This window comes from Hypanus sabinus, chromosome 3 (genome assembly GCF_030144855.1).
Source record: "Hypanus sabinus isolate sHypSab1 chromosome 3, sHypSab1.hap1, whole genome shotgun sequence".
Lineage (NCBI taxonomy): Eukaryota > Metazoa > Chordata > Chondrichthyes > Myliobatiformes > Dasyatidae > Hypanus > Hypanus sabinus.
Genome location: NC_082708.1, coordinates 144242125 through 144264653, shown reverse-complemented (window position 1 = coordinate 144264653; position 22529 = coordinate 144242125). Strand labels below are relative to the sequence as shown.

At 46.0% G+C, this 22529-nt stretch overlaps 1 protein-coding gene across 2 annotated transcripts in view; it reads right to left on the bottom strand.

Annotated features, from left to right (window-relative positions):
- The window catches only part of pigg (phosphatidylinositol glycan anchor biosynthesis class G), a 31773-nt gene extending 22215 nt beyond the window's left edge, over window positions 1–9558 (bottom strand). For both annotated transcript variants that reach the window (XR_009511335.1, XM_059965279.1), the window contains exons 1-6: window positions 9382–9558; window positions 5829–6034; window positions 4639–4848; window positions 3446–3634; window positions 3068–3206; window positions 147–359 (exon numbers count right to left, since the gene is read on the bottom strand). Coding sequence is in view for 1 of the 2 variants with exons in the window: in XM_059965279.1 (XP_059821262.1) it covers window positions 147–359; window positions 3068–3206; window positions 3446–3634; window positions 4639–4848; window positions 5829–6034; window positions 9382–9535 (1111 nt within the window). In the remaining variant the exon portion in view is untranslated. The remainder of the gene's footprint in view (window positions 1–146; window positions 360–3067; window positions 3207–3445; window positions 3635–4638; window positions 4849–5828; window positions 6035–9381) is intronic.
- Window positions 9559–22529: the final 12971 nt, after the last annotated feature.

The window sequence follows — 22529 nt, the reverse complement described above, 5'->3', positions numbered from 1 at the left end:
TTGAAGAGGCAATGATATCAAAGTATAGAACTGTAAACTGAAAAGGCAAAAAAATGTCCTTCACATTTTTGGAGTTAAAGTGAAGACTTTTCAATGGATCATGAGTTAAACCTTGTGCTATCTGAAATACAGCAGATTGGCCTCACCTTTCTCATATGCAGGAATGCTCTCCTGAATTAGAAGACTAAGTTGGTATCCATTAAGATTCAAGTATCTTAGCTGTTCTCGTAAAGGTTTTTCCTCTAGGACAGATGGAATGAGATGCCCCAAATTGTTCCGAGGGATAGGCAAACCAAATCCTAATGCTAATGTGGATGTGAGGTCGGTTTGCTCCACATATTCGGAAGCAACAAAGGAATCTAGGAATATGATAATGAGAAACATCAATGAATTATTTCATCTAGGATCCAGTAGAAAGATCATACAAAATTTAGTTACTTCTAATTAAATTAGTTAAGCAGCAGAAACTGTCATTTCATAACATTTCAATTCATTGATCTGCAAAATTAATAGAATCACCCAAGAAAACAAAAAAAAACTAGATGCTGAATATCCAAGATAAAAACCAAAATTCTGGATATATTCATCAGAAGATGAGGCAGCATCTGTGAAAGAAGAAACAAAATACATGATGAAAGTTCAACGAAATGAAATAACTTTGCTTCTCTCTCCACATATTCTACTCAAACTCCAGCAGTTCCAGTATCTCCAACATTTTCTAATTCTGAAATAAAAACATCAAGGAGCATATTTTTGGTATTATGAGGATCATAAAAAGCAGTGCCATCTATTTAACGATTCAAATCATTGTAAAACCATATTAAGTTTTTGCTCCTTTCCAAACATTTATATGAGAATCTCAAAAGCAAAATATCTGTGGAGTGAATGGATTACAAAATGAGACATCCTTTAAATGGATAACCATGTTCTACCAATATGCGAAAGCATATCTTTGGAAGTGCTAGTCTAAGAGGCATTGACTTGCAACATTTTTTTTTAATATGCCCAATGGCTAATAGAATGAAGTCACTAATTCCATGAGGGGGTATCATGAATATCTTCGATACTTGCATATTTTCTATATTTCCTAATATACAATCAATAAGTTGATTTGAGTTTAAGTAAAAAATGGTGTCCAAAATGCAGAGCGTATTAGATTCAGGTACCTGTAACACTTCCTACAAAGAATAGGGTAGCTGCTAATGCAGGAAAATGGGATTATGGTTGTTGAGCAAAGAAGGCTGTGAGTGGAAGAGCCAGCTTTTGTGCTCAATAACTCTATAATGTGCTGCCTGATTCAGGTCATTCCATTGTGTTTGTGACGTCAGCCTGCAAAAGACAGCTTTGTCAGAATCTGTTCCAAATCAGGATGATGTGGGTTCAAGTACCATACCAAATCACATAACATTCATGCTAAGCAAATTAATAATGTTTAAAAGGGTCATACTGAACCCAAGTCTGGACAATTCACATCTTCAGCAAAACTATCAAAATCTTAACAAGCATTTGATAAATAAAACCATCAAAGATGTGAAATACAGTACTGTGCCAAAGTCTTAGGACATTATATATAATATCCCTGATAAATTTATTCCCTAGTAATTTTCTGTATCGCACAGTACTCCTGTTGCAAAAATAAATCATTTTATATACATGAGTGATGATAAACTTGGTTTTGATATGGATTTCTGCTGTGGGAAGGAGGCAGGGAGAGAGGAATCATGGTTGGGAAAAGTGGAAGGGAGAGGGGAGGGAGTGGGAAGCACCAGAGAGACATTCTATTATGATCAACAAATTCCTTGGAATCAAATGACCTTGCCTGGAGTCTCCGGGCTAGGTTCGTCTGCACCCATTCGAACCCACATCCCTGGCACTCCTTCTCTGCTACCTGTCCTACACTTCTCCTGCGGGTACTCCACCCTTGCAATTGCCAACATCCTTTGCTCCCACCAGATCTACAAACTTGATCCACTTCGAAAAATACAATACTGTGCAAAGGTCCTCGGAACCCAAGCTATGTATCTTGTATGTGCCTAAGACTTTTGCACAGTACTATAAGTGTTTAACCAAACAGGATATACTAAAGCCTTATTTTCCACAGAGTACCAATTTGTTATAGCACACTTAGTCTTGGAAGCAGAACACTCACAAGTGTGCACCTCCCTATGCCAGGAACCTGCCCTTCTCTGGAGCTCCTGCAACAATGGAACAGTGATCTCACTGCCACGTGTCTCAGTGCAGTGTAAGCTACTAAGTGTAGGGCCTGCCTGCAATGGGTGACGTTGCACTGGCTGGGGTGAACAGTGCTGAGATATGGAATTCAGTGCTGCACCTTGACAAGTTTGGCAACAGTGGGCTACTTGCAGACCTCTCTATTGAATAGACCACCCAAGTTTTGCAAACTCTCTCAGCACTGCCTTGTGGATGTGAAGGAAACGAATGGCATGTTACTTCTTATTATAGTGAGAACCACAGACTGAAGAGAGTGATGGACCCATCAGATGTGGCAGCAACTACTTCCATCACATCCACAAGAAGTTTGGACAATCTGAACTGCCCACTGCCAACCCCCAGCAATAGCCTGCACTTACCAGCCTGAAGTACTACACTTCAATGCATTGTTCACCTTGGCTTGACCAATAACTCTGCTCACAGGGAGCCACCTCTTATGAGGCTCACTTCACAGTGAGCCATGCAACAATACTCGAACCATTGCTCTTGGGGTGCCAGGAGAGGCCCAAGCTCCCAATCAAATTTCCACAACAGCGCTATCACTTTTTTGAGGCTACAATTGTAGTGCTGATTCCTGGGAGCACATCCTGAGCACTAAGTTAAATCTTAGCATTGATCTTGGCTAAATAAAATTACAATCTCACTCTTCTGATTTTAAGCCTCAGCAAACAGACATAACTGAGAAAATTTACATTTAAACTTTACAAAGAGATTGGAAACATTAAGTTAAATAGCATTGAAAAAACTCAGCACCTAAAAGGTTCAAAATAACAAAAATGTGTAAAATGCAAAAGCAGAACTTTTATAATGGTTATTGAAAAGTTCTGTAACTCACGTTTCGTTGTGAAAGCAGAGCTAATGAAAACTAGTGGTGTGTCTACTTCATGCTTTGAAGAACCTCCATGACTGCCAGTATCTGACATCCCGTGATCCCCACACAATATTAATAAACTGGGCACAGAAGCTTCACTTTCCTGTAAAGTCATACAGAAATACATTAATACAAGGGACATAATTCATAACTCATTCTAAATAGGATTACATGTTTATTTTTAATTTTAAAACCTATGGCTACAGGAGGAAGTATTTTCTACACTGAAATATTATACCATATTAAGTTAGACCAAATTCTATACAACTGAAACATTACTTTTACATTGCTGAATATCAGTAGTTTCAAGATTAATGCTAATTTTAATAAAACTTTACAAACCTTGGATAGAAGTCCTTCATGAATCTTCTGAACAATATTATCCATTTCTGACAGTTTTGGTCCAATCAAGGGACTATTTGGTCCTGCCAGATGACCTATATGATCTAATCCAAGGTAGTGCAAAATTAATAGATCCCAATCGTTTCTTTCTAATACTTTATCCAAATGCCTTGTTACATTTTCATCAACCTGTGAATATTAAAGACATTTTTTACTTCAAAATTTATAATAATGATCAAAACTAACACCATTCAAGAGTAACAAATAGGGAGGCATTATGAATCTTATACTATCATAGTAATTAACACTTTAAAAGAACTGATTTTAATGACACCAATGATTTAGCAAAGAATAGCAATAAGATTTTCAATTTCTTTTCTGGTGAACACAAGAAAAACATTCTCAATGTGCAAGAAAGATAATCAAAAAGGACTCTCATATGGTAAATATTGGAACAAGCAACGTTGCTTAATGAATGAAGTGAATAAATCAATTTATACTAAGAAGTAACTTTAGAAATAAGCAGCTGTTTTCACATCCTCAAGCTGATTTAAAGTATTATAAAGCTATTAACATAGGAATTTATCCAGTTCATGAGCATTAAAACTGTGATTGCTCATTCTACTCTGCTTCCAATATTCAATTTCATCATCTTCTTTTACAGTGTAATTATCAGTACTGGACCGTTGTGCCTGATTAGAACATTTTCAGTTCTAGGGATGATACTGAACCAGCAACCTTCTGATTTAGAGCTGAGAATGTAAAACTAAGCTGCTTGTGCGTAGGAGGCGAGTGTAGGGGGCCTTTTAAACATTTTAAATGTCACCCATTCTTTGGGGCACTCTTCTGTTTCCTTGGATGCTTGCGAAGAAAAGAATTTCAGGATGTATATTGTATACATTTCTTTGATATTAAACGGAACTACTGAACTATTGAAGATAAAAGTTCATCAGTTCAAAGCTTCAAAGGTCCAGTTCAAAGTTCCAAAACATGATATAAAATAACAAATTTTATTCCCATTTAAAAATTATGTATTTAAATGATGTATAAATTATGATTGTAAATTGAATTTTATTGTATTTTTGTATATTTCTGCCATTCACTTGGTTACTATAGGGATTTATCTAAAAATGTCTTCAGAATTTGGAGGGTTACCAGAACAAGTTCAAAGGGTGTCAAGAATATATACTGACCTCAGTGTAATCGGATACAAAGAAAGAGGTAGTTCCATCATGTTCTATAAATTGATCAGGAAACATTCGGACCCAAGTGTCATCACCATAGAACAAAATTCTTTTTCCAGCAGCTTTTGCCTGCCAGATTAGATTATCTTCTGTCAGAGCAGCAGAATTTAGGTTCATGATTATATCAATAAATCCAGGTATTTTACCAGTCATCATTGCCTAAACAAATTCACACAGAAAAAGGTAATAAAAATGCTGTCAACATTTAAGAAAATATGCATAAGTTCATTATTAATGCTCAAAGTCTACGCTGACATCATTACAGCTCTGGGCATCAGAGTTCAGAGTTCAATCCCAGTGTCCTCTGCGAGGAGTTTGTGGAACGTGTAGTTTTCTCCAAATGTGCTGGTTCCTCCAGCAGTCCAAAAACGTACAGGTTAAGTAGGTTAACTGGCCATTGTAAATTGTCCCACGATCAGGCTGGGGTTAACTGGGGGAGTTTGTTGGGTGGCGTGGCTTAAAGGGTCAAAAGGGCCTATTTCGTGTTGAATGTCTAATAAATAAATAAGTTCAAGTCTAAAAAAGACATTGAAAACATTCCATATGATGACTCTAAAATTCTATTCAAGCAAACCCTCCCAAGAATAGTTGTTAGTTTCCACTTAACATCAGATTTTCACACTCTATTCCCAGGCATAACAAGACAGTATGCTCTCATACCCTTTTTAATGCATCACTTCGAGAAAAGACACCCACTTATAAATAAAAGAAAGAAGCAACGCTCTCTTCTTCAAAAACTTTTAAACCCTTTCTCTGAGAGAGAACACAAAGCAGAAATTCAAGCTATCAGGAGTCACAGGTTTATGAACTGCCATGGATAATTTCAAACGCCACTCCTCTGAACTGATTTTGTGACCCAGAGACCCACTTTTAACAACTGATCCAATTCATGATCACAGTATTTTTTTATGCACATAAATTCTATTGGATTTGACCTGCTGCCCATAAATGCCTGCAATATGGCAACACATACTTTGATGATAATTTTATTTCAAACATTGATGACATTACTGGAACTTGCTAACATGTCATTCTTATCATAAAACACCACAAAATAAATAAAATTCATTGTGTTATATTGATGGTTTTAATTTATTTTATTTCTACTAACTGCAAATAGTTCTTTTTAAAAAAAATACCTTAATTCTGGGCATAGTAACTGTTGGAGGCCACGCTTTAGCAATAAAACTGTGTGATGAACCTTGTTCAACCAAGTGTCTGGTATATGGCATGAACTGCTTTCCTTTAACTCCAAAGACAAAATCTTCTCTCAAAGCATCCACCAGCATAATCACAACTCTTCCAAACAATGGAGGTGGTAGTTTTGTTTGATTTGATGCAAAGCCTAAACCAAAAAAATTAACATATCCTTTACACACATACTTTAACTATTAGAATTTGTTAGTCTCCCTGATGTAGTCAATATGGCACAATGTCATGTAGCTGAACAATTAGATATGCACCCAAGGTGATGAGGCTACAATAATCAATCACAAACATGAGAAAGTTCTTAGATGCTGGAAATCCAAAGCAACGTTTCAGGCTGAGACCCTTCATTAGGACTGGAGATGGAAAGGGGAAGATGCCAGAAGAAAAAGGTGGGTGAAGGGGAAAGAGGCTAGCTGGAAGCTGATAGGTGAAGCCAGGCAGGTGAGAAAGGTCAAAGGCCGGAAATGAAACAATCTGACGAGAGTAGAGTTGTCCGTTGGAGAAAGGGAAAGGGGGGAGAGCCAGGAGGAAGTAATAGGTAGGTGAAAGTAAGTAAAAGGTCAGAGTGGGGAATAAAGGAAGGTTGGGGGGGGGTTAACTGTTTTACCAAAGGGAGAAATTGATATTCATACCATCAGGTTGGGGGGGGGGGGGGGGGTACCCAGATGGAATACTAGGTGTTGTCCCTCCACTTGGAGCGTGGCCTTATCATGGCACAAGAGGTGGCCATGGACCCTACCTTCTCAGTCCTGAAAAAGGGTGTTGGCCTAAAATGTCAACTGTTCAATTTTTTCCATAGATACTGCCTGACCAGCTGAGTTCCTCCAGCATTTTGTCTGTGTTACAATAATCAATACCAAGTTGCCTCTGACTTACTTCCTCCTTCGAGGAGAGGCTTAGACACCTCTAAATCCCCTTAACCCAACATGGAGTTCAGTGCTGGGAAGCAGCTTTAGAATCTAGAGCTAGTGCATGATCAGTCACCGGAGTTGCATGCACTTGCATGGCTGTTAGACACTACACTGTGCTTAGAGTGAACAGTTTTTAAAATAGTGTCATTTATGTGTATTTGTGTTCAAGAAACAATGATTGTTGTCACTGATCATTGGCAAGAAATAAGCAGTAAGACAATTCAGAACCTTTTTGCTCACAGCAATTTCAAGCATTCAGGCTTGGAGATGCCAGAAGCAGCTGTGAGTGAAAATGAAATGATTTCACTTCAACAAGTTAGGAGTAACAAAGAATGTGAAGGTACCTACAATCATCTTGAATGTTACAATAAAAATGAAGATTTGGAAGATGCATTTGAAGGCAGTCCATTATCTGTGACTGTGCTGAGTTTGTTCAATGTGGTATCCTCTGTAGATAACTATTAGAACTAATACACAGTTTTATAATACCATAGTAACATTGTTCTAATTTGTTCTGCATTTCATTTAAATACATGATTTGTTACTCAGTTAAAGTGTTTTTATTAAAATACCCTTTTTAACAATTTCCATGAAACTTTGGCTAATTAGGGCAGAATTGGGCCAAAATGTACTGATCCCAATGTGTCCCAATAAACACTGTATCCTAAACCACTGTAATCCCAAGGGCTTTTTTTGCATTTTAATTAAAAGCTTCCTTCAGTTGTGATGTTCACGCATCTGAATGTCAGAAACATATGAAAACTTTTGAGTCGTTAACAACTTTGACAGCAAGCCAGGCTCCTTCCCCAGCTTCCCCTTCTTCCAACAGTTACTTGGTGATGGGGTAGTGTTCAGTATTGAGAAAGCACAGTTCTGCATTACACTACTAAATAATGACTTGAGCAGCAGACTAGCCAATAAGATTTGTTCTCCCATCCTACCCAAGATTGCCTGAAGACATGAACAACAATCCTGGATAGTGGGCCCAGTCCAGCGAGGTTCAGTCCATTATGCTGCATTCTGTGATAATTTTATTCAGGGATTTTCTCAGTCACTGTTCATCCTTTGAGAAAATCCCTGTTTTACATTTGCCCATTTAATTTCAACAGACCCTCTAAAGTCACCAGGACTAAATTGTTCCAATTTTCTCTTCCAACCTCTGTAAGCATCAGTTCCTTCAAAACTGAGTCACCTTATTATCATTCACTCGTTATTGATCAGCAGTGCTATGGTTAGAGCTATTTCAGCAACATCTTCCAAATCTGCAATCTCCATCACCAAGGACAAGGGCAGGAAGCGCACTGGAACACACCACCTGACGATTCCCCTCGAAGTTATACACCATCTTCTACCACCAGTGTTTCATCATCAATAGGTGTGAATCCTGGAACCACATGTTCCACGGCACTGAGATTAATTTCAGAAGGTGGTCTGCAAAGTTCAAGATGACACCTCACCACTAACTCCTGAAGGACAACAAGGGGTGATCTTGCTACACAAAAAAATGAATTGAAAGTCAATTTGGAATGCAGTCTTCAATACTACTGAAAATCAGTTTTTTCCTACATTAATTAGTAAAAAAATTAACTGAATGTAACATAATCAAGTTTTAAAAATAATAATTTCAAACTATTTTGAGCAACACACAAAATGTTGGAGGAACTCAGCAAGTCAGGCTTGAGTTGGGGGGAATAAACTTGATGCTTCAGGCTGAGACTGTTCATCAGGACTGGAAAGAGAGGTGGCAGAAACCAGAATAAGGCGGCAGTGGGAGGGGATGGAACACAAGCTGGCAGGTGATCGGTAAATCCAAGTGAGGGGAAAGGTGGGGGTGAAGAAAGAAGCTGGGAGGGTGGGTGATAGATGGGAAGAGGTCAAGTGCTCAAGAGGAAGTAAGTTAAGACAGTAGAATATGGAAGTAAGGGAAGGAGTGGCAATGGGGGAAGCAAGGAGAAGGGAACCAGAATCGGAATGGAAAGGGAGAGAAGGGAAGAGGGTAGAAATTATCAGAAGTTTGAGAAATCAATGTCCATGCCATCAGGTTGGAGGCTATCCAGACAGAATATGAGGTGTTGCTGCTCCAACCTGAGGAAGCCATGGATTGACATGTCAGATGGGAATGGGAAGTCAAATTCCAATGGGTGGCCACTGAGGGATCCTGCTTTTTGCAGGGGACAGGGCGAAGTACTCGACGAAGCAGTCCCCCAGTCTGTTTCGGGTCTCTCCGATGTAGAGGAGGCGGCACCGTATACAACAGATGACCCTGTCAGACTCGCAGGTGAAGCGTCACCTCACCTGGAAGGATTCTTTGGAGCCCTGAATCATAGGGAGGGAAGCGGTGTTGGGGCAGATGTGGCACTTGTCGCGTCTGCAGGAGTAAGTGCCGGGGATGGAGTGACACACGCGGAAGTTACTTTATTACTCCCTCCACCCCTAAGAGAGCAGGGGTAGAGAGACGGTGACAGGGGACACAGTAATGAAATACTTCCCCACACTGCCCCCTCTCCCCGTGCAGAGCGGCTCCGGCACTGAGGAACCGCCATTAGCAGGCCCGGGACCCCACTCCCGTTACCTCCGGCTGGCTCTGCCGGCACATCCGACACCTTGGCTTTGGTGAAGCCCGACGACCTGGCTGGCACGGGGAAGAAGCCGCGCAGGAAGAGGGCCATTCCAAAGAGCTGCACCAGGAGGCCGCAGCAGCCGAACAGGGACGAACGCAGCCTCATGGTTGCGCGCCTGCGCACTGACTGCGGCGCCGGTACAGTGACGGGGAGGCGGGGAGAGGTGATGGCCAAGGGATATTGCACATGGCACACAGGAAATACAGCTCAGGTATTTCGTCAGGGAGAGGTGATGGCCAAGGGATATTGCACATGGCACACAGGAAAATACAGCTCAGGTATTTCGCCAGGGAGAGGTGATGGCGAAGGGATATTGCACATGGCACATAGGAAAATACAGCTCAGGTATTTCGTCAGGGAGAGGTGATGGCGAAGGGATATTGCACATGGCACACAGGAAAATACAGCTCAGGTATTTCACCAGGGAGAGGTGATGGCGAAGGGATATTGCACATGGCACATAGGAAAATACAGCTCAGGTATTTCGCCAGGGAGAGGTGATGGCGAAGGGATATTGCACATGGCACACAGGAAAATACAGCTCAGGTATTTCGCCAGGGAGAGGTGATGGCCAAGGGATATTGCACATGGCACACAGGAAATACAGCTCAGGTATTTCGCCAGGGAGAGGTGATGGCGAAGGGATATTGCACATGGCACACAGGAAAATACAGCTCAGGTATTTCGCCAGGGAGAGGTGATGGCGAAGGGATATTGCACATGGCACACAGGAAAATACAGCTCAGGTATTTCGCCAGGGAGAGGTGATGGCCAAGGGATATTGCACATGGCACACAGGAAATACAGCTCAGGTATTTCGCCAGGGAGAGGTGATGGCGAAGGGATATTGCACATGGCACACAGGAAAATACAGCTCAGGTATTTCGCCAGGGAGAGGTGATGGCGAAGGGATATTGCACATGGCACACAGGAAAATACAGCTCAGGTATTTCGCCAGGGAGAGGTGATGGCCAAGGGATATTGCACATGGCACACAGGAAATACAGCTCAGGTATTTCGCCAGGGAGAGGTGATGGCGAAGGGATATTGCACATGGCACACAGGAAAATACAGCTCAGGTATTTCGCCAGGGAGAGGTGATGGCGAAGGGATATTGCACATGGCACACAGGAAAATACAGCTCAGGTATTTCGCCAGGGAGAGGTGATGGCCAAGGGATATTGCACATGGCACACAGGAAATACAGCTCAGGTATTTCGCCAGGGAGAGGTGATGGCGAAGGGATATTGCACATGGCACACAGGAAAATACAGCTCAGGTATTTCGCCAGGGAGAGGTGATGGCCAAGGGATATTGCACATGGCACACAGGAAATACAGCTCAGGTATTTCGCCAGGGAGAGGTGATGGCGAAGGGATATTGCTCATGGCACACAGGAAATACAGCTCAGGTATTTCGCCAGGGAGAGGTGATGGCGAAGGGATATTGCACATGGCACACAGGAAATACAGCTCAGGTATTTCGCCAGGGAGAGGTGATGGCGAAGGGATATTGCACATGGCACACAGGAAATACAGCTCAGGTATTTCACCAGGGAGAGGTGATGGCGAAGGGATATTGCACATGGCACACAGGAAATACAGCTCAGGTATTTCGCCAGGGAGAGGTGATGGCGAAGGGATATTGCACATGGCACACAGGAAATACAGCTCAGATATTTCGCCAGGGAGAGGTGATGGCAAAGGGATATTGCACATGGCACACAGGAAAATACAGCTCAGGTATTTCACCAGGGAGAGGTGATGGCAAAGGGATATTGCACATGGCACACAGGAAAATACAGCTCAGATATTTCGCCACGGAGAGGTGATGGCGAAGGGATATTGCACATGGCACACAGGAAAATACAGCTCAGGTATTTCGCCAGGGAGAGGTGATGGCGAAGGGATATTGCACATGGCACACAGGAAAATACAGCTCAGGTATTTCGCCAGGGAGAGGTGATGGCGAAGGGATATTGCACATGGCACACAGGAAAATACAGCTCAGGTATTTCGCCAGGGAGAGGTGATGGCGAAGGGATATTGCACATGGCACACAGGAAAATACAGCTCAGGTATTTCGCCAGGGAGAGGTGATGGCGAAGGGATATTGCACATGGCACACAGGAAAATACAGCTCAGGTATTTCGCCAGGGAGAGGTGATGGCGAAGGGATATTGCACATGGCACACAGGAAAATACAGCTCAGGTATTTCGCCAGGGAGAGGTGATGGCCAAGGGATATTGCACATGGCACACAGGAAATACAGCTCAGGTATTTCACCAGGGAGAGGTGATGGCGAAGGGATATTGCACATGGCACACAGGAAATACAGCTCAGGTATTTCGCCAGGGAGAGGTGATGGCCAAGGGATATTGCACATGGCACACAGGAAATACAGCTCAGGTATTTCGCCAGGGAGAGGTGATGGCGAAGGGATATTGCAAATGGCACACAGGAAAATACAGCTCAGGTATTTCACCAGGGAGAGGTGATGGCGAAGGGATATTGCACATGGCACACAGGAAAATACAGCTCAGGTATTTCGCCACGGAGAGGTGATGGCCAAGGGATATTGCACATGGCACACAGGAAATACAGCTCAGGTATTTCACCAGGGAGAGGTGATGGCGAAGGGATATTGCAAATGGCACACAGGAAAATACAGCTCAGGTATTTCGCCACGGAGAGGTGATGGCGAAGGGATATTGCACATGGCACACAGGAAATACAGCTCAGGTATTTCGCCAGGGAGAGGTGATGGCGAAGGGATATTGCACATGGCACACAGGAAAATACAGCTCAGGTATTTTGCCAGGGAGAGGTGATGGCGAAGGGATATTGCACATGGCACACAGGAAAATACAGCTCAGGTATTTCGCCAGGGAGAGGTGATGGCAAAGGGATATTGCACATTTCACGCAGGAAAATACAGCTCAGGTATTGATGCACCATCAATAACTCACACTGAGACGTAAGGCGAGATATCGGCTTTTATTGACTGGAAGAAGGAACCAGGAGTGAGTGTCCATCATACTATGTCCTGGAGACTGAGGCCGAGCGTCAGGCCTCAGATCTCCTTTATACAGGGGCCTGTGGGAGGAGCCACAGGAGCAGTCAGCAGGGGGCTTGTCCAGACAGGCACATAGTTCACCACAGGTATTTCACAGGGAGGGCTGAGCAAGGAGGAATTCAGACATTGCACAGGAATGGGTGAGGAAGTTGTCGAAAAGACAATGCACGGGGATAGGTAAGCAAGGGTCAACTCAGAATGCTGAAAGATGAGCGAGCAAGGCCAGATATTGCATATCAACAAAAATAAAACACTTGTTGGAAATCCAAAACACTCTGCAGATTGAATTGCATTGACTTTATTTCTTACATCCTTCACATACGTGAGGAGTAAAATATTTATGTTACATCTCTGTCTGTACAGTTCCCATACCAGGCATTGATACAGTCAATAAGGATGCTCTCAGTTGTGCCCCTTTGTACAAAGTCCTTAGGATTTGGGGACCCACACCAAACTTCTTCACCGGCTTGAGGTGAAAGAGGCACAGTTGTGCTTTTTTCATTACATTAGCCAGTATGTACAAGCCATGTGAGATCCTCGCTGAGGAATTTAAAGCAGTTCACCAGATCCATTGATGTTAATAGGGGCTAGCCTGTCTCCATTCCTCCTGTAATCCACAACCAGCTCCTTTATTTTTGCAACAGTGAGGGAGAGGTTGTTTTCTTGACACCACTGTTTTAGGGTGATGACTTCTCTGTAGGCTGCCTTGTTATTGTTTGAGATAAGGCCAATCACTGTAGTATCATCTACAAATTTCATGAGCAGATTGAAGCTGTGGGTGGCAAACACAGTCATGGGTATACAGACAGTAAAGGAGGGGGCTTAGGACACAGCCCTGGGGAGGCTTCTGTATTGAGGGTCAGAGGGAGACCACTCTTACCACCTGCTAGCAATCTGACAGGAAGTTCAGGATCCAGCTGTACAAGGCAGGGTAAAGGCTGAGGTCTCTGAGCTTCTTGTCAAGCCTGGGTGGAATTATGATGTTGAATGCTGAACTGTAGTCCAAGAACAGCATTCTCACATAAGCATCCCTCTTCTCCAGGTGTGTAAGGACGGTGTGTAGAGCAGTGGCTATTGCAACATCTGTTGATCGGTTGTGTCGGTAGGCGAATTGTAGGGGTCCCGTGTGGGTGGTAGCGTGCTGCAGATTGGCCAAAAGAAAGGATTGCAGTCTCAGGTTGAAGACCCTCATCAGAACAGATAAGAGTTTTCAAGTGCAGACAGGTGAGATCCTTGGGAAGAAGGAATGGGTGACACCAACAGAATATCTGTTGAGGCCAGAGTTGTTGAGGGAGTAAATTGTTTTAGGCAGCAGTTAGAGAGTGACCGAGTAGTGCACCAACGGATAGGTCAATACAAGTGCTCGGTTTTCCCCTTCATTTATACTTTCTAAGCTGCTGTTTGAAACATCATGCTTTTTGTCACAACCTACTGTCCCATTACAACTCTGGGCCTCAACACAGATTTTCCCTTTGTCTGATTCACCTCCCCTCTCCCTTACTGGCAGTTTATATTTTTTAAGAGAGATATAGCAAGATAACAGGCCTTTCCAACCCAATGAGCCCATGCAAGCAATTACAACCTGATAATCAATTGACCTGTATATCTTTGTATATCTCTGTATATCTTTGGAATGTGAAAGGAAACTTGAAGAATCCAGAGAAAACCCATGAAGTCACAGGGAGAACATACAAACTCCTTACAGTGGTGTTGAACCCGGTTGTACTAACCTTAATCTTTTATCTCTCTTTTTGAGTTTTGACGAAGCGATCATATCCTGAACTTTTTAACTCTGATGCAACCTGACCCGCTTATTGTTTCTGGCATTTTCTCTGTTTGTTTCAGATATTGCACAGGATGGGATGCATGAGATATTGCACTGTGATGAACAGGCTAGAGGCTCATTGGATATTGTATTTGGGGTGGGGAGGGGAGGAGAGTGAGATATTGCTTTGGGAGGAGCTTGTATTAGTGTAGTTCAGTTATTGGAGAAATTGGGGCCTTTAGCATATTGCATCAGAAGATGCTGACAATTGCATGGAAGGGCTGGAAATGAGTCAATAAAGATATTGCATTGAGAGGTAAGAAACTGAGCACTAGCACTTCACATTGCTAGCCCCTAATAAACCTCTTGTGTACATCCGTGGAAGGCCATTACTGGCAACAGAGACTGTAGGCAGCGATTTGTCTGACCTCACTAGCTCCATAATCTGGACAGCAGTTAAATCAGAAAGAGAGGCCACTGCTGTGGATTGTGCCTGCTTAGGTGAGTGATTTTCACACTTATCTCTATTTTTCGGACACTGCCTCCAATTGTGGCTGCAACAACTCACCTCTTTTACCCTCCCTCATCTATTCCAGCAGTTCCTTGCTGCGTGCCTGATGCACCGTCAATAACACTCGGAGATGTGAGGCGAGAGATAGGCTTTTATTAGCTGGAAGAGAGCAGTCAGCAGCAAGAGACCATCACACAACATCCTGGAGTCTGAGGGAGGAGCAGTGCCTCCAATCGCCTTTATACAGGGGTCTGTGGGAGGAGCCACAGGAGCAGTTGGGGGGGGGGCGTGTTCAGACAGGTATATGTAGTTCACCACAGTGCCCCAGCAAGTTCTCTGTGATGTCATGGCAGCTACATTCACTACAGCCACTTTACGACTTCTCTTCCCCCTCTCTAGTCTATCTCATTGGCCCATGATACTGTGGCGACCCATTTCCTAGCGTATCCGAACCGACTCACAATTAGATAGCCTATGGGGGTTTGCGAGCACAGAGCTTTGGAGCCTCTGCGCCATGGGGGGCCGGTTGACAGAGGTTTAAAAGTGAGGCTGAAGTTTTCGAATAAAGTTTTTTCCTTCGACTGCAGTTACCGACTCCGTGTCGTAATTTTAGCGCTGCATGTAGCACACCGCTACAATTGGTGACCCTGACGGTCCAAATGATTTTTGGACCAGAAATGACCAACGCCGCCTCTGTTCATGCGGTTTCGTTGAAACTGCCAGGTTTCTGGACACAGCGCCCAGACCTATGGTTCCAGCAAGCCGAAGCCCAATTCCACGTTCGCCAGATCACCTCAGAAGACACCCGCTACTACTACGTGGTGAGCTCCCTCGACCAGGACACAGCGGCCCAGGTCGCGGAGTTCGTACAGTCGCCCCCGGCAGACGGCAAGTACACAGAATTCAAAGCCCTGCTCCTCAGGACTTTCGGACTCACACGGCGCGAGCGGGCTGCCCGTTTACTGCACCTGGATGGCTTGGGCGACAGACCTCCATCGGCTTTAATGAATGAGATGTTGTCTCTAGCCGACAGACACACACTCTGCCTCATGTTTGAGCAGGCATTCCTGGAGCAGCTGCCCGAGGACATACGCCTGCTGCTGTCCGACGCGGATTTCAGTGACCCCCGGAAGGTGGCAGCCCGGGCGGACTTGCTGTGGAACGCCAGAAAGGTGAGCGGGGCGTCCATCGCACAGATCACCCAGCCACGCTCCCAGCAGCAAACCAGTCCAGGCCCGGCCGCAGAGCCCGCCAACCCCAAGCCCAATGAACACTGGTGCTTCTACCACCAGCGGTGGGGCGCAGAAGCCCGCCGTTGTCGCCCGCCCTGCAAGTTCCCGGGAAACGCCAGGGCCAGCTGCCGCTGATGGCTACGGCGGCTGGCCATCGGGATAGCCTCCTGTATGTGTGGGATAGAAGGTCGGGACGCCGGTTTTTGGTCGATACTGGGGCTGAGATCAGCGTTTTACCTCCGACGAGTTACGACACCCGCAGCAGGGCACCGGGGCCCCCCCTGTGGGCCATGAATGACCTATGGCACCCGTCAGGTGCAGCTACAGTTCGGCTCCAGCCAGTTCATGTGGGACTTCACACTGGCCGCCGTAGCCCAACCGCTTCTGGGTGCGGATTTTTTGCGGGCTCACAGCCTGCTGGTCGACCTGCCCAGGAAGAGACTGGTACACGCCGAGACCTTTCAGACGTTCTCCCTGGGTGCAGCCCAGTTGCCAGCCCCTCACCTCGGCTCCATCACGTTGTCCAACAACGACTTCACCAGGGTCCTGGCGGAGTTCCCATCGGTTCTGGCACTGCAGTTCACAGCGGCCATGCCCAGGCACAGCACCACATCCCAACCCAGGGACCACCCCTCCATGCCCGTGCTCGGCGGCTTCCCCCGGACAAGCTCCGACTGGCGAAGAAGGAGTTCCAGAGGATGGAGGAATTGGGGATCATCCGGCGGTCCGACAGCCCATGGGCCTCCCCCCTGCACATGGTGCCCAAAGCGACGGGGGGCTGGAGACCGTGCGGCGACTACCGCAGGCTGAACGAGGCTACCACACCGGACCGCTACCCTGTGCCGCACATTCAGGACTTTGCAGCAAACCTGCACGGCGCACGGATCTTCTCCAAGGTAGATCTCGTCCGGGGATACCATCAAATCCCGATGCATCCAAAATGGCTCTCATCACCCCTTTCGGCCTTTTCGAGTTCCTCCGCATGCTGTTCGGCCTGAAGAATGCTGCACAGACGTTCCAGCGGTTAATGGACGCGGTGGGACGGGACCTGGACTTCGCGTTCATCTATTTGGATGACATCCTCATAGCCAGCGGCAGTCGTCAGGAGCATCTGTCCCACCTCCGTCAACTCTGCGCCCGACTGAGTGAGTACGGTCTTACAATCAACCCCGCCAAATGCCAGTTCAGACTCGATACCATTGACTTCCTGGGCCACAGGATTACTAAAGACGGGGCAACCCCTCTGCCCGCTAAGGTAGATGCGGTCCGCCACTTCCCCCGACCCACCACGATCAAAGGCCTTCAGGAATTCGTAGGTATGGTCAAGTTCTACCGCCCCTTCCTCCCTTCAGCTGCCCGGATCATGCGCCCCCTGTTCGCCCTGATGTCGGGTCCGAGCAAGGACATTACCTGGGACGAGGAGTCCGCCGCCGCTTTCGTTCAAACGAAGGAAGCTTTGGCTGACGCCGCAATGCTAGTACATCCCAGAATGGACACCCCTACCGCCCTCACAGTGGACGCATCAAACACGGCAGTCGGTGGGGTGCTGGAGCAGCTCATCGCAGGTCACTGGCAACCCCTGGCGTTTTTCAGCAAACACCTGCGGCCACCCGAGCTCAAGTACAGTGCTTTCGACCGGGAACTGTTGGCGCTCTACCTGGCAATCCGGCATTTCAGGTACTTCCTAGAAGGTCGGCCCTTCACCGCGTTCACGGACCACAAACCGCTTACCTTTGCGTTTACGAAAGCATCCGACCCCTGGTCGTCCCGCCAGCAACGCCACCTGTCCTACATCTCTGAATACACGACGGATGTCCGGCACGTCTCGGGTAAGGACAATGTCGTGGCGGATGCGCTCTCTCGCCCTACCGTTCATGCCCTTTCCCAAGGGGTAGACTTTGAGGCACTGGCAGAGGCGCAGCAGACGGATGAGGAGATTCCGAGTTACAGAACCGCAGTCTCCGGTCTGCAGCTCCAGGACCTCCCCGTGGGCCCAGGTGAGAGGACCCTGCTCTGTGACGTCGCCACCGGCCAGCCCTGTCCAGTCGTCCCAACAGCATGGCGGCGCCGCGTTTTCGACTCCATTCATAACTTGGCGCATCCCTCCATCCGGACGACTGTCCGGATGGTTTCCAGCAGGTTCGTTTGGCACGGACACCGCAAACAGGTCAGTGAATGGGCCAGAACGTGCATGCACTGCCAGATGGCCAAGGTGCAACGGCACACCAAAGCCCCACCGCAGCAGTTCCATCCCGCCCACCGGCGTTTCGACCACATTCATGTGGATATCGTGGGCCCCCTGCCAGTGTCGCGCGGAGCGCGTTACCTCCTGACTATCGTGGACCGGTTCACAAGATGGCCAGAGGCGGTCCCGCTCACCGACACCACCTCTGAATCTTGCGCCCGAGCCCTGATCGCCACCTGGATATCTCGCTTTGGTGTCCCGGCCCACATTACCTCCAACAGAGGCGCCCAGTTCACCTCCAGCCTGTGGTCAGCTATGGCCAGCCTTTTGGGCACTCAGCTGCACCACACAACTGCCTACCACCCACAGTCGAACGGGCTAGTGGAGCGTTTCCACCGTCACCTGAAGTCGGCCCTCATGGCCCGCCTGCGAGGAGCCAACTGGGCGGACGAGCTTCCCTGGGTCCTACTCGGCATCCGCACAGCGCCCAAGGACGACCTGCACGCCTCGTCGGCCGAGTTGGTATACGGCGCACCCCTGGTCGTCCCTGGGGAGTTCCTACCAGCCCCAAGGGGGCAAGAGGAAGAACCCGCAGCAGTCCTGGGCAGACTATGCGAGAAGCTCGGTAACCTGGCCCCCATACCCACTTCACAGCACGGGCGGCACCCGACCTGCGTACCCAAAGACCTACAGAACTGTAAGTTTGTGTTTGTACGAAGGGGCGGGCATCGGCCACCGCTGCAGCGGCCATACGAGGGGCTGTTTATGGTGCTCCGGAACAACGGGTCCACGTTCGTGCTGGACGTTGGGGGGAAAGAGGAGGTTTTCACGGTGGACCGCCTCAAACCAGCCCATGTGGACCTGGCGCAACCGGCCGAGTTTCCGGCACCTCGGCGCAGAGGCCGACCTCCCAAGCAGGTTCTGGCCCAGACTGTGGACATTGGGGGGTGTATCGCCGGTTCTGGGGGGGGGGGTTATGTGGCGACCCATTTCCTAGCGTATCCGAACCGACTCACAATTAGATAGCCTACGGGGGTTTGCGAGCACAGAGCTTTGGAGCCTCTGCGCCACGGGGGGCAGGTTGAGGGAGGCTTAAAAGTGAGGCTGAAGTTTTCGAATAAAGTTTTTTCCTTCGACTGCAGTTACTCCGTGTCGTAATTTTAGCGCTGCGTGTAGCACACCGCTACAATACTATCATGGAATAAGTTGATCCCACTGCTATCCCCAAATTTGAAATTTGGTGGGCTGAGCTCAGGTTTCCTTTAGCATTTTCAGTAAGACTGGGTCATTCCTCCTTGGATTATCCAATCCTGAATACTCCTCATACACTCAATATTTCTGTTCTGCATAATCCATGGTTCTCTCTGAACCTCTGATGTTATCATTTCCCAGTTACACACACCTCCCCGAGTCACTGTCTCACTTCCCCCTTAAAGAAGTAATATTTCTCTTCATTACTGGCATTCCCGGTAGCTGACCATCTATAATCCTGCATCCCCTGGGCCATACTGACCCACATATTTCTTTGATGCTTTGTTTTTCTCAACACATGTATATCTTTTTGGTACATCCAGTGAATTCCAATCATTTCCTTGAGCTAGTGCTAGATTTCTGTTTTCCCATGGGCTACCTTAAGTGAGGGTATCTCTGACAAAATGCTCTGCTTCTCCCTGGAGTGAAGACTTATGGATTGTTGTAATCAAGTTCAAGGGCTGATTTGGGTCGTAAGGGTTTTCGACCTGACATTGCCCGACCTCAATCAGTGCCATCCCGACAGATAGATCTGGGTATAACCTCTCCCTCAGATATCTCCACAATAATTCCCACACTATGCAAAATATAAATGATGATAAAAATTGAGCAGTACACACTTAAAGCCACAGAGTAGGTATTCTGCAATCTGCCACTTATTATATTCCTTTGCAGTTAAAAGTGTTACACCACAGTTTGTATGTTCTTGTCAGGGCTAAAGGCAAAATGAATAAAAATAAGGAACCTTGGTTCTTGAGGGATATTGGATCTCTGATAAAGAAGAGGAGAGAGATGTATAACATGTATAGGCAACAGGGAGGAAATAAGATGCTTGAGGAGTATAAAAAGAGTAAGAAAATACCTAAGAAAGAAATCAGGAAAGATAAAAGAAGACATGAGGTTGCTTTGGCAGTCAGGGTGAAGGATAATCCTAAGAGCTTCTACAGGCATGTTGAGAGCAAAAGGATAGTGAGGGATAAAATTGGTCCTCTTGAAGATCAGAGTGGTCGGTTATGTATGGAACCAAAAGAAATGGGAGAGATATTGTGGGTTTTTTTGCATCTGTATTTACTAAGGAAACTGGAATGGAGTCTATGGAAACAAGACAAACAAGTAGTGAGGTCGTGGAACCTATACAGATTGAAGAGGAGGAGGTGCTTGCAAATCAGAGTAGATAAATCCCCAGGACCTGACAGGGTATTCCCTCAGACTGTGAAGGACACTAGTGTTGAAATTGCAGGGGCCCTGGCAGAAATATTTAAAATGTCGATATCCATGGGTCAGGTGCTGGAGGATTGGAGGATAGCTCATGTAGTTCCCTTGCTTAAAAAAGGCTCAAAAAGTAAGCCGGGAAATTATAGGCCGGTAAGTTTGACATCGGTAGTAGGTTAATTATTGGAAGGAATACTAAGAGATAGGATCTACAAGTATTTGGATAGACAAGGACTTATTAGAAAAAGTCAGCATGGCTTTGTGCGTGGTAGGTCATGTTTCACCAATCTATTAGAGTTTTTCAAGGATGTTCTGGGAAAGTGGATGCAGGGAAGGCAGTGGATGTTGTATACATGGACTTCAGTAAGGCCTTTGACAAGGTCCTGCATGGGAGGTTAGTTAGGAAGATTCAGTCGCTAGGTATACATGGAGAGGTAGTAAATTGGATTAGACATTGGCTCAATGGAAGAAGCCAGAGAATGGTAGTGGAGGATTGCTACTCTGAGTGGAGGACTGTGACTAGTGGTGTGCCACAGGGATCAGTGCTGGGTCCATTGTTATTTGTCATCTATATCAATGATCTGGATGATAATGTGGCAAATTGGATCAGCAAATTTGATGATGATACAAAGATTGTAGGTGTAGTGGACAGTGAGGAAGGTTTTCAAAGCTTGCAGAGGGATTTGGACCAGTTGGAGGAATGGACAGAAAAATGGCAGATGGAGTTTAATGCGGACAAGTGTGATGTATTGCACTTTGGAAGGTCAAACCAAGGTAGAACGTACAAGGTAAATGGTAGGAAACCGAGGAGTGCAGTAGAACAGAGGGATCTGGGAGTACAGATAGATAATTCCCTAAAAGTGGCATCACAGGTAGATAGTTTTGTAAAGAGAGCTTTTGGTACATTGGCCTTTATAAATCAAAGTATTGAGTATAAGAGTTGGAATGTAATGGTGAGGTTGTATAAGACATTGATGAGACTGAATTTGGAGTATTGTGTGCAGTTTTGGTCACCTAATTACAGGATGGAGATTAATAAGGTTGAAAGAGTGCAGAGAAGGTTTACAAGGATGTTGCCGGGACTTGAGAAACTGAGTTACAGAGAAAGGTTGAATAGGTTAGGACTTTATTCCCTGGTGCGTAGGAGAATGAGGAGTGATTTGATAGAGGTGTATAAAATTATGATTGGTATAGATAGAGTGAATGCAATAGTCTTTTTCCACTGAGACTAGGGGAGAAAAAAAAGAGGTCATGGGTTAAGGGTGAAGGGGGAAAGTTTAAAGGGAACATTGGGGGGGCTTCTTCACGCAGAGAGTGGTGGGAGTGTGGAATGAGCTGCCAGATGGAGTGGTGAATGCGGGCTCACTTTTGACGTTTAAGAAAAACTTGGACAGGTATATGGATGAGAGGGGTTTGGAGGGATATGGCCCAGGTGCAGGTCAGTGGGACTAGGCAGAAAAATGGTTTGACACAGCCAAGAAGGGCCAAAAGGCCTGTTTCTGTGCTGTAATGCTCTATGGTTATACAATTATTCTTAAAGGATACAAATACAAAGAGTCTGCTATTAATCAGTTTCCCCAAATGAGTATACATGCACCCCACTGGCATCCCAAATGGTCAGTAACCACCCTTTGCCGCTGGTAGCCGTGTCTCACCAAATTACACAAAAATGTCTAGTCTTTTACATAAACACATGCACGCACACCCACCACACAACTTTTACATCCACCAGTTCAGCTCATGATCCCATGGTCACCAGCCTGAACGGATCCAAGCATTAGTTCAAAGGTACAATTTAATGTGAGAGAAATGTGTACAATCTTCACAACCATCTACGAGAACAGAGGAGTGCCCCAAAGAATGAAGG